The following is a 12,912-nucleotide window of genomic DNA, read 5'->3' on the forward strand; positions in this document are numbered from 1 at the left end:
CCCCCTTTTTTCTTTTTGTTTTACAATTTATCTCCCTGGGTGTTCCAACTTTGGATTTATCTTGTTAGCCTCCCCACCCTCTCACTCCCCCCCTTACGGAACCCCCTCACAGCCCTTCCAAATCTGTTCCTTACCGGATGGCCATTTCACCGTCCTACACATGTCAGTTCCTTTTAACGTCATAATCCAGTATCCAACGTCAACGTATCTCTATCTAGAACAATGGATGCCTGCAAACTCTGCGAGAAGACCTTCTCTAAGAAGTGCCACCTTTCCAGACATGTACAAGAAAGACATTTCCCCACATTCATTTACTGTACCACATGCGGAAAACCTTTCCGCAGGAAAGAATATTTGAAGAGACACTCTTGCCGGAAAACTACAGATAAAACTACAGCTGATAAAATAACCCAGCCCACGGACCTCCTGGACCAAGCCATCCATGACACCATCGGGCCTATGGCTATGGAAGAAGAGGAAGCCAATGGAGATTCTCACTCGATCTCCACAACCTGTTCCACGGAAACTATATTCGTGGCACAAGATAACACTGGACAGCTAAGCCCGGGATTCCTCTTCCCGCCACAAAATCAGTGGAAAAGAACTGACCCGATTGATATCATTGGCGCGTCAAACTGAGAGGCAGGGTCACCAAACCTACTTGGTGCACCCTTCCCAACAGAATGCTGGGAAACCTCCGCAACTTGCAGGAGCGACATCTGGTCGAACCGCGATCGAGTGTCAGATGCAAGATTCCGAATCCCTCGTGATGATCCTGTACTGCTATGCCAGTTGACCAACGAAGACCTATTCCACGATGAACTCATCAACAGTCTTCTTCTTCAATAAATCTTTTTACAGACTTCTTACTTTGTATTCTGTCCCCTCTTTTCCAAAAACTCTTTTTTTCCACTTCCTACACACACGGCCCGTCTTAACCCAGACAGCCTATTCTAGGTACTTCATCCCTTCCCCTGCACTGGATCCAATTAAGCCTGCAAAAAACCGGCATCCTTGGCTCAAATCAACCCCGGTATAAAATCCACCCCGGTAACCCCGTTAAAAGAAACCCCGGTAAAAACAGACCCCGTTAACCCCGGTAAGAAATCAATCCCGTTAACCCCGGTAGAACTAACCCCGTTAAACCCCGGTAAAACAAACCCCGTTAACTAACTCCGGTTTTTAGACCCCGTTAAAACTAACCCCGTTAAAAAGAAACCCCGTTAAACCCCGTTAGACACCCCGCTATCTGAACAGTATAAATAGAACCCCGAAGAGTGAGTTTTATTAATCAGTCTGAAGAGTACACCCAAGTACGAAACTAGTCACTGATAACTAGGGATAACTGGTCGCCTCGCCCATTCTTATCTCGTATATTCAAAATGTTCGTAAAAACTCATAACTCATATTTCCTTCTTTTTGTGGTTCTGGATTTCTAATTATACTTGTTGATGCTAGAGTTTCCGTTTCCAATAACATATCAAAATGACTCAATGTAAATTCATCTTCTTCTTTATCTGGTATGATTAACATTCTAAACCTGTCTATATATTTTCCACTCGTTTTAATTTCATTTAACTGACGAGGCTTGCTGTTTTCTTCGTTAATTTCATATTTCTACACTGTATCCACCATTGATAAACTAAAGAACTGTTTGAGCGTTAAATTTTTTATATAAACTAAAGTTTTGTCTGAAGAATATTGATTCAACTTTTACCTGAAAAGGAAAAGTTATTTCAATTATAACTTTTCCTTGGAAAATAAATTGTCTTGATTGACGAAATTCAACCATATCAAAAAGACCTGAGGGGAGGTTAATAATACCATCTTCACCAGAATATACTCTTATATTTACTGTAAATCCATATTTTTTATATTCATACTCTCTTGATCTATCAATATTATCAGTAATAGAAGCATCATCGTCACGTCTAAAACTTACAAATGGAAGATTGAAATAATATGATTTATTTTCTTGCTTGATTTGCTTTTCTAATGTGACTATATTTTTATCCTGTTTCAAAACTAGGTTATTAATAGTGGTTATCTGTTGTTGAATAACACTATCATCAATGTTCTGTATTTGTTGTTGAATATAGGTTTTGATTTCGCTATCATCTATGTTTTGTATTTGTTGTTGAATATAGGTCTTAATTTTGCTATTTTGTAGTTTAATATTTCTTAGTTCTTTTTGGAATTCACTGTTAAGTTTAGTTTCCAGAGCATTTAATTCCTGTTGAAACGTATCTTCATTTTCATCTGGAATGTTATCTATTAATTGTTGAATGTCTAATTTCCAATCTTATCCTCTAATTTAGATATTAATGAAATTAAATTTTGTAACTCAGTTTTATTCGCTACGTTGACCAATTCTTTTTGAATAAAACTTATTAAACCTTTAACCTCTTGTTGTAGTTTTTAAAATCATTAATAAAATTTTTTTTATTTAGTTGACGTTTGAAGAATCTTTTAACATTACTTATTTTATCTTCTAAATGGTTTTTTTTTACTTCAATTGAATTTATTTGTTCCCGTAAATATTTCTTGTGAATGGCGTCATTATCGGAGATTTTAAATTAGTTATGGTAAAATTGTTCATATCTAAATCACCTTGAAGTGTGTCTCCAATTTGATCCACAAAATAAGGTTTCGCTTTATTTATCCAAGCTGTAGTGTAGTTTTTTAGTTTCTAAAGATAAAGAAACTAATCCAGACTTATCTGCCATTTTTATTGAGTTAAATTTATTACAATTTCTTCGAATTGTTTTCCTAAACTCAACTGATATAAAACCCAAAGTGAAAGCTGACAACAAAACTTTTGTCCCAGTAATTGAATTTGAAAGGAAGAACATTTGATTGGTTTATTAGTCAATTGCATTATCTCTTCAGTTGGTTCTAATCCATCAGAATCAAAGAAATATAAGTCATTTGAAGAGTCTTTGTACAAAGCAGAATGATGAACTCATTTTTGATCGGAAGTATGTATATTTGTTATAGTGTAAAATTTACCATTCTTATATTTGAGATCATTATTTCATCTCTCATACAATAATAAAACAGTGATATATTTAACTCATTCTCCCATCTCATAAGTTAAAAGTTTGTGGTTGTATCAGTTCCATATTCATCGAGAAAACTATTCATTTTTAAAAGTCGGTTTTTTGAAGTTCGTTTTGATAAAACCTTCCTATGATTTGTTCTTTGTCTTGATCGATTAATTCAAATGTCGGAGGTAATGTGGTGTTTACTTTATCAACGATGAATATTTCGTTTGTCCAGTATCCAACGTAACCTTTTTCGAATTTACTTTTATATTTGAAAATACAAACTCGATCTCCGACTTTAAATTTGGGTTTGATATTTAAATTCTTTATTTTATTTTCGTAGTTATGTTGCGCGTTAATTGACTTTATAATATTTGGATTACTCGAGGCTTGTGTTGGTGTGACACCTATAGATGAATGAATTTTATTATTGTATTCATCTACAACCTCTGGTAATATTTTAAGCCATTTTTGAGATTTCAATTCCGTGAATTTTTTGAATAATTTATTTTTTAGAGTTCTATTATATCTCTCAATAACTACAGCTTTACCTTCATTATGTGTACTGTAAATTTCAAATCCCAGAGATTTCATATTTTTTTATAAAATTCACTTCCTTTATCTACCCACAGTTTTTCTGGATGTCGGTTAGATTGTTTCATAATCGTTTCAAATGCGTGTTTGACTGATAATCCTGTTTTGTTTATCTCGTATACAAATCTATAACTGTTAAGCAATATTTATATCCTCTTTCGACTGGCATATTAATTAAATCGGCTGACCATATTACATCTTTTTCAAATACTTTAACTTTTAAAAAGTTTTTAGTTTTTCTAAATTCTTTATGAATTTCATCTGCTAATCCCATACCCAATTTCATCTTTGCTTTTAACAGTTTAATGATTAATACTCTTTGCATTCTCTTTTTGAAAGTTGGATTTGGAATATTTTCAAGTTCGATTATCATTTGTCTGTCTGCTTCGTGTCTGAAGTTTATGTCTTTGTTTCTGTATAGTATGTCGTGTTTAAGCGCAGCGGCGTCAACTCTATTGACTGGTTCTTCCCCTGGTTTGGCTTTATCGTTTTCGTCTAATCGCAGATCTAACCTAGTACCTGGACCAGTGTAATTATGACCGGGAAGATGTTTTTCTGCGGAATATTTCGCCCATGGAAATCCAGGAAGAGAACCCAATGATTTTTGTATATCTCTTTAACCAAAATAAGTTTTTGGAGTGTGAGCGACTATCATTTTTATCCTATAACTTTAAAACCTTTTCCTTTCCTTTCTTCTAATCTCCTGTTTCGCAGTTTTCTTATTAGCTCTATTCTTTCAAATTCACTGTGTCGCTTATACTGTAGCCCGCTTCCGCGATTGAGCCGATGGCTTTCGCTCTGGTTGAAATGAGTGATTTGTTTTTTGAAACAAAGCTAGCTACTTTTGGAATTATTGTTTTACCTAGAGAAAATAATGAAGAAAAGATACCGTCGCCCGAATAATCTTCGAATTTGTGTTGTTTGTGTTTTAGAATTAAACTCATCCTATTTTTAAATGAGTTAATTTAACGAAGAAATTGTGGTCTGTATTTTTTTTATCCAATAAAGAGTTATCTCCCTTTTCTAGAAGTTTCTAGACTAAAAATAACATTATTTAAAACGAGGCTATTAAAATACCGGATGTTAAGCGAAACAAGGAAGTTATTTTTATATAAGGGTATTTTTAATATGCTTTTTTTTTGATGGAATGTAGGAAATTGATTGAAGGTGTTTTTTGGTGTAATAATTTATAGGGAGTTTAGGTCTTTTAGTGTAAGAATTTATGAAATGAAGGGTATTTTTTTAGTGTAAGAATTTCATGAAATGTAGGGTGTTTTGCTGTAAGAATTCATGAAATGTAGGGAGTTTAGGTCTTTTTTGGGAGCTTATATATTGGTCGCATTTTCCCCATGAAATGAAATGGAATGGGGAATCCCCATGCGACCAATATATAAGCTCATACACTACTAGTCAAGGGCAATAACTCAAAAAGCGTCAAGTTAGAACTTGTCCGAGATCTTAAGAATTCCAAAGATCACACCAAGTTTCATCAGAATCGGATGAAAACTGTACCTTCAATCCTGCTCCAAACAATTTTTAACAAATTTCAAGGCGTTCTAAGTCAAGGGCAATATCTCAAAAACCGTTCATCGAAAATATGTCAAATTCGAACTTGACAGAGATCTTATCAATCTAAAGCATCACACCAAGTTTTATCAAAATCAGATAATAACTGTAGTCTCTATAGTGCTCACAAGAAATGTTGACGGACGGACCGACGGACAGGGGCGACGACAATGTACGACCACATATTCATGTGGGCGTATAAAAATATAATCTACTGACCCGGCCTGGTTGTATGACCTCAAACTGACCAATCAGAGCGTTTTGAATTTCCATTAGTTTCTGTACATCATCCTATAAATACAATGATATAGTTGTAACTTAAATAAATAATAACTTAACTTAACAAATATTGACCCGTTTTAACAAAGTCAAGGGCAATAACTCAAAAACCGTTCATCGAAAATGCGTCAAGTTAGGGTTTGTCCGAGATCTTATGAATTCCAATGATTACACCAAGTTTCATCAGAATCTGTTGAAAACTGTAGCTTCAATCCTGCTCACAAACTATTTTTAACAAATTTTGACGCGTTTTTACAAAGTCAAAGGCAAATAACTAAAAAACCGTTCAATGAAAATGCGTCAATTTAGAACTTGTCTGAGATCTTATCAATTCCAATGATTACACCAAGTTTCATCAGAATCGGTTGAAAACTGTAGCTTCAATCCTGCTCACAAACTATTTCTAACAAATTTCAAGGCGTTCTAAGTCAAGGGCAATATCTCAAAAACCGTTCATCGAAAATATGTCAAATTCGAACTTGACCGAGATCTTATCAATCTAAAGCATCACACCAAGTCAATATCAATATCAGATGAAAACTGTAGTCTCTATAGTGCTCACAAGAAATGTTGACGGACGGACCGACTGACAGGGGCGACGACAATATTCATGTGGGCATATAAAATTAATCACACCTTCCCTCTTAAGTTAACTTATAAATAATAACTTATAAAATAATCACTCCTTCCCTCTTAAGTTAACTTTTAAATAATAACTTAACTTACAAAATAATCACTCCTTCCCTTTTAACTTAAATAAATAATAACTTAACTTATAAATAAGTCAACAATATCTTAAGAGAAGATTTTTTTTTCGATTTTGTAAATCTTCACTTACCCCTTGTCTTGTACTTTGATCAGCATGGTCGGCTACTTTACTAACAATCTTCAATGCATCTAGAAAATAATATAAACAAACACTTTACTAACAATCTTCAACGCATCTAGAAAGTAATATAAACAAACACTTTACTAACAATCTTCAACGCATCTGGAAAGTAATATAAACAAACACTTTACTAACATTCTTCAACACATCTAGAAAGTAATATAAACAAACACTTTGCTAACAATCTTCAACGCATCTAGAAAGTAATATAAACAAACACTTTACTAACAATGTTCAACGCATCTTGAAATTAATATAAACAAACACTTTGCTAACAATCTTCAACGCATCTAGAAAATAATATAAACAAACACTTTACTAACAATCTTCAACGCATCTAGAAAGTAATATAAACAAACACTTTACTAACAATCTTCAACGCATCTGGAAGGTAATATAAACAAACACTTTACTAACATTCTTCAACACATCTAGAAAGTAATATAAACAAACACTTTGCTAACAATCTTCAACGCATCTAGAAAGTAATCTAAACAAACACTTTACTAACAATGTTCAACGCATCTTGAAATTAATATAAACAAACACTTTACTAACAATCTTCAACGCATCTAGAAAGCAATATAAACAAACACTTTACTAACAATCATCAACACATCTAGAAAGTAATAAAAACAAACACTTTACTAACAATGTTCAACGCATCTAGAAAGTAATATAAACAAACACTTTACTAACAATCTTCAATGCATCTAGAAAGTAATAAAAACAAACACTTTACTAACAATGTTCAACGCGTCTAGAAAATAATATAAACGAACATTTTACTAACAATCTTCAATGCATCTAGAAAGTAATATAAACAAACACTTTACTAACAATCTTCAACGCATCTAGAAAGTAATATAAACAAACACTTTACTAACAATCTTCAACGCATCTAGAAAGTAATATAAACAAATACTTTACTAACAATGTTCAACGCATCTAGAAAGTAATATAAACAAACACTTTACTAACAATGTTCAACGCATCTAGAAAGTAACATAAACAAACACTTTACTAACAATCTTCAACACATCTAGAAAGTCATATAAACAAACACTTTACTAACAATGTTCAACGCATCTAGAAAGTAATATAAACAAACACTTTACTAACAATCTTCAACGCATCTAGAAAGTAATAAAAACAAACACTTTACTAACAATGTTCAACGCATCTAGAAAGTAATATAAACAAACACTTTACTAACAATCTTCAACGCATCTAGAAAGTAATAAAAACAAACACTTTACTAACAATGTTCAACGCGTCTAGAAAATAATATAAACGAACATTTTACTAACAATCTTCAATGCATCTAGAAAGTAATATAAACAAACACTTTACTAACAATCTTCAACGCATCTAGAAAGTAATATATAAGAAGAACATGAACAATAATAACAGGAGTAAAATATCTGGTAGAATATACATATCAAGGTTTGGTTGAACACATACTTGTTTGGACTCTTCATATTTTATTACATAGAATTACACGTCATGATGGTACATCACAACTTTAATCAAATAATAATAATAACTTACTAATAGTATTCTGATAATCAGGAGAATCTGTTTTTAAATGTTTTAAATAATCTGAAATAAAACCAAAATATAACTTTATTTCTAATACTTGATATAAATATTATAAAATAGTAGGGGGCCCTAATAATAATAATAATAATAATAATAATAATTATAATAATAATAATTTCAACACTACCTTGTAACAAGAGTCTATATTGTGGAATTCTCTGAATTGGTTTTAACATGTGATGTTTTAAAGCTAGACTGGCACACCGTGGACTAGACTGAAATATTTTAAACATGAAATAAATTTAAATTGTCTTCAGTCAGAACAATATCAGCTAAATAGATCAAAACGTCCCCTTAATAAATCATGAATCTACCTGACTGATAAAAGAACATAGATTTCCAATAATATTCCATAGGCAACCTTTTACAGGACTCGTTCATACCTGATGTTACAGAGAGTCCACATATCTAACAATGTCTATTCAGTATCCCTTTCAGAGAGTCCACATATCTAACAATGTCTATTCAGTATCCCTTTCAGAGAGTCCACATATCTAACAATGTCTATTCAGTATCCCTTTCAGAAAGTCCACTTTTCTAACAATGTCTATTCAGTATCCCTTTCAGATAGCCCACATATCTAACAATGTCTATTCAGTATTCCTTTCAGAAAGTCCACTTATCTAACAATGTCTATTCAGTATCCCTTTCTGAGAGTCCACATATCTAACAATGTCTATTCAGTATCCCTTTCAGAGAGTCCTCATATCTAACAATGTCTATTCAGTATCCCTTTCTGAGAGTCCACATATCTAACAATGTCTATTCAGTATCCCTTTCAGAGAGTCCACATATCAAACAATGTCTATTCAGTATCCCTTTCAGAGAGTCCACATATCTAACAATGTCTATTCAGTATCCCTTTCAGAGAGTCCACATATCAAACAATGTCTATTCAGTATCCCTTTCAGAGAGTCCACATATCTAACAATGTCTATTCAGTATCCCTTTCAGAGAGTCCACATATCTAACAATGTCTAACAAAAATATTCAGTATATTTTAGCTGTTATTTTAATATTAAATCAACCATACCTCAAATTGTCTAACAGCAGCAGCGAAAACTGGATTCTTTTTCATATTATCATCTAAAATGGATGTTGAATTCTTAAAATTCTTGATATAACTTGAATACATCTTTAAAAATGGTCCCTTCTTTACGAATATATCAGCTACTTTCTGGTGTTCTTCCCTAAAAAAAAAAATAAAGGATGAGTTTAAATAAGAATGTAAATGAGAATTTCCTACGGTATGGGTCATACACAGATTCAAATGATATCTTTTACCATGTTATAGTCTATCAAAATCAATTTAAACTTACCACTTTTGAATTCTTTCGTTTAAGTCCCGTAGCAAATCCTCGTTAAAATTTTGTAATTGTGGTAAAAAGTCAAGGATTTTATTGAGCACTTCGTTTGAAATAACCGGTTTATCAGATTGTTCTGTAGCTTTCGACATTGCCACTCGAAAATCCTGAAAAATAACAAGATAAATAGGAAGTTTAACATTCTGATGGTAAGAATAACACTAGAGATTTACCTTATTGACCACTGAAGATGTACAGCAAATTAAATAACACTAGAAATTTACAGAAAATCAACATGAAATACTAAAAGAGTTTGAGTACTCCTAAAAAGATTGCCAATTAATAAACATAATAAATAACATAATAAATAACATAATAAATAACATAATAAATAAACATAATAAATAACATAATAAATACAATTGAGAAAGATGAAAAAAATGTCGTACCACATTGAGCAGTTTAAGAACATCAACAAACACCATTTCAGATGTCATTATTTCTTTTGCTGTTAAAAACGCTTTCCTGTTTCTCTTAGCATCCTGGAATGACAGTCAAGAACAACTTATATTGTAAACATTATAACAGGTGAAAACAAAATATAGGTTTTCTTTTATCAATCAACAAGTAACAATCTAGTGATGTAACTTACCATAACTTCCTCATCTTCTTCTGATTCAGACCCTGATGAATCATTCTGATTATTTTCTAAAGAACCACTTTCAGAATAACTACTCTGTCCACTAACACCACTGACTGGTCGTGATTTATCTGATTTTGGTGTCGAAGATCCTGATTTATTCTGTTTAGAACTTTTACTGTAACCATCATCTATTTTCTCTCCTTCACAACTTTGATCAATACTCGGATTTGAACTTTTTATAGACCCACTGGACTCAGACAACCGATCTATAGACTCTTTCATCAGGTCTTTTAAAGATTCACTGTAATTTCTGGGTGGCAATTGTGGAGGAGGCGTAGTTTCTTTCGTTCCTGATTCCAATTCGTGAATTGATGGTGATTTATCACGAGAAACTGGTGAAGGAGGTTCATCACGAACCAGGTTGTCTGGTATTTCGTGATAATCGTGATCTGATGAGACTTTAGAGACATTGTGAAGAGGAACTGTCGTGTCTAGATCAATTTCCACTGTTTCGCCTGTAATCAGTGGATCAATGTCCGTCACTAAAAATCCCTTTGATTCCTGATTGGATAATTTAGGAGTATTTTCATTTTTTGGAGATTCTGTTGTTGACTTTTGTTTGGAGAGTTTTGATTTTGAGGGATGATTTTTTAATCTTGAAAGTGAAGGGGGGTTTTCAGGGGGAGGGGGTGCTTTCCTGACTGGGGTTGGTTTAGTATCTGAGGTTGGTTTAGAGTCAGGAGTCTGTGGTTGAGTAGATTTTAGAGCAGATTTGATCAATCCAGCTTGTCTGTTAACCTTAGAGACATCCTCAGATGATGACATACTATTAGTGTCTGGAAGATCTTGTGGTTTATTTCTGGGGGGAAGGGGAGGCGGTTTATCAGGGGTGGGGAAGACTGGGCGTTTTGGCACTGGGGGAGGCTTGGCTTTTTCATCCACAAGACTTCTCATTCCTGTAACATCAGACTGACTACGACCAACTCGTGGTAAAGTTGTTCGTTTGGGTTTTGGTGGACATTTCTTACGAGTCCCTGCATCACTACAATTAGAATCCAGACTTTCTGTGGATCCTCCACTAATAGATTCCAGATCTATGTGTCGAAAAATTTTTGATGCAGCTCGTTTTGGGCGTGGGGGTGGTACTGGGGTGGAAGACATAGAACACCTAGATTGAGACCGGTCTGCTTGTGTTTTCTCAAAACTAGTTGGGTCCATCGAATGACGTCGAGGCACTACTTGTTTTGATTTGTCTCCATTTTCTAATTCTTGAACATCCTCTACTGGTGGCTCGCAATATTCTGGTGGCTCCAATTTCAGATCTGATGTGTTGTTTAATGTTTCTGCATCTGCCAATTTTTTGTTCAGTAGAGCCTCGATTTCCTTTAACATATCACAAGTTTCTTCTGGAGAATTCTGAGCTAAATGAGGAAGTTTTGCTTCCTTTTCCTCGGTATTTTCCTGTTGAGCAGACGACACTTCCAGACTTTCTGTTTTTGAAATAACGCTGAGATTGTCTGTAGAAATGGAGGATACGGAAGTTTCAAAACTTTGTGTATCTTGTGATGTGAGAGACAACGACATTGACACGTTACTGTCCGTCAAACTTTCACTCTTACTTGGGGATTTCATAGAAATATCCAGCACCTCCGTTCTGCATCCCATCATTTCCGTCAAATACGAAGAATCACTTGACAGATCTGAATCACTTTCCTGACGAAATTTTCCAAGACTGTTCCGAACTTTTGGCACTGGTCGTGAAGGTAGTTTACATTCAATATCCTCCATTGAGGGTGATTTTAATCGTTTGTCAAGGTCATCAGTTTCAATATTATTGTTTTTAACATCCTTGTCTTCCGTTTCCGTGGTAATATTTTTCTGTCGTGTTTTTGATCTTGGAGTAACAGTTTCTGGTATTTCACTATATAAATGTTCTGAATGGGTAAAAAATGAACTATTATCAGTCTCTATTGCACTCTCACCCGATTTATTCTCAATTTCCTTATTATTTACAATTTCTAGTACATCTGGTACATCTACCTTCAATATAGCACTATTGTCTTCATCTTTTACTACAGCTGCATCCACATGACTTGACACCACACTCTCTTGTTGACCTTTAACCTGACCTGACACACTCTCTTGTTGACCTTTAACCTGACTGGCTTTGGAAGGGAAATCGATCACAGTTTCTTTAGAGTTAGGGCAAGTCTTTATCCTATAAACATTTCTTTTAGATTTTGTAACCGACGCTGGGGAGGTGATTGTTTTTTCTACTTTAGAGTTATCCGCCTTAGTAACAGTCTCGCCAGTACAAACTTTTCCGTTTGGTGTTGATTTTGATGTGACCTCTGAACTTTCATTGGCAGCAGTCTCTTCTTTTTGATTGGCTGATTGTGAATCATTAGGTTTGAATTTTTTGGGTAAAACTTTCGGTGTCCTACAGGGTGAAGCTTTAATACCAGGTGATCCCTTGATATTGCCCCTGGGTGGCGTGGCTGGTAGAGGGGGTGGGGGTGATTTTGGAGAATCTGAAATTAGTAAGATGATATTATTAATAGAAAAGTTTTTTTGTGATTCTAAAAAAAAACTTACCCTAGACCACCTCCTATGAAGACCTCATTTAATTTGTTATTTTCCTAGTGAATGTCAGGTTACAGTCGAAATCAACAGATCTTATACAATTTATAGACTTATAGTACAAAATCTTTTAAAAACTACAGAATACAACTTTTCTCACAAGCCCTGACTTAAACTAGAAAACAAAACATTGTACCAACTTTCTATCAGCATTCTGTTGTCTGATATCCTAAACTGTCAAGCCATTATAACTTATTCAAAATATAAGTTTCTATCTTTAAAAAGATGTCACCTGGCAATGTTTCACCCCAAAAAAACTACCTGTACCATCCTACCTCATACTATTACTTACACAAAATCACTACTGGAAGTCAGTAAAATACAGCTATTAACAGGTGGGTGAGGTCATAT

The 12,912-nt window shown here is 33.9% G+C and overlaps 1 protein-coding gene across 1 annotated transcript in view; it reads right to left on the reverse strand.

The window, feature by feature from the left end:
- The window catches only part of LOTGIDRAFT_123253 (hypothetical protein), a gene marked incomplete at both ends in the record, with an annotated part of 26,684 nt that extends 16,867 nt beyond the window's left edge, over positions 1 to 9,817 (reverse strand). Inside the window, 7 exons of the mRNA XM_009060559.1 lie at positions 5,424 to 5,495; positions 6,322 to 6,380; positions 7,924 to 7,974; positions 8,102 to 8,189; positions 9,008 to 9,164; positions 9,294 to 9,445; positions 9,728 to 9,817. Of these exons, the coding sequence (XP_009058807.1) occupies positions 5,424 to 5,495; positions 6,322 to 6,380; positions 7,924 to 7,974; positions 8,102 to 8,189; positions 9,008 to 9,164; positions 9,294 to 9,445; positions 9,728 to 9,817 (669 nt within the window). The remainder of the gene's footprint in view (positions 1 to 5,423; positions 5,496 to 6,321; positions 6,381 to 7,923; positions 7,975 to 8,101; positions 8,190 to 9,007; positions 9,165 to 9,293; positions 9,446 to 9,727) is intronic.
- Positions 9,818 to 12,912: the final 3,095 nt, after the last annotated feature.

The sequence above is a fragment of the Lottia gigantea genome (genome assembly GCF_000327385.1).
Source record: "Lottia gigantea unplaced genomic scaffold LOTGIsca_43, whole genome shotgun sequence".
Classification (NCBI taxonomy): domain Eukaryota; kingdom Metazoa; phylum Mollusca; class Gastropoda; family Lottiidae; genus Lottia; species Lottia gigantea.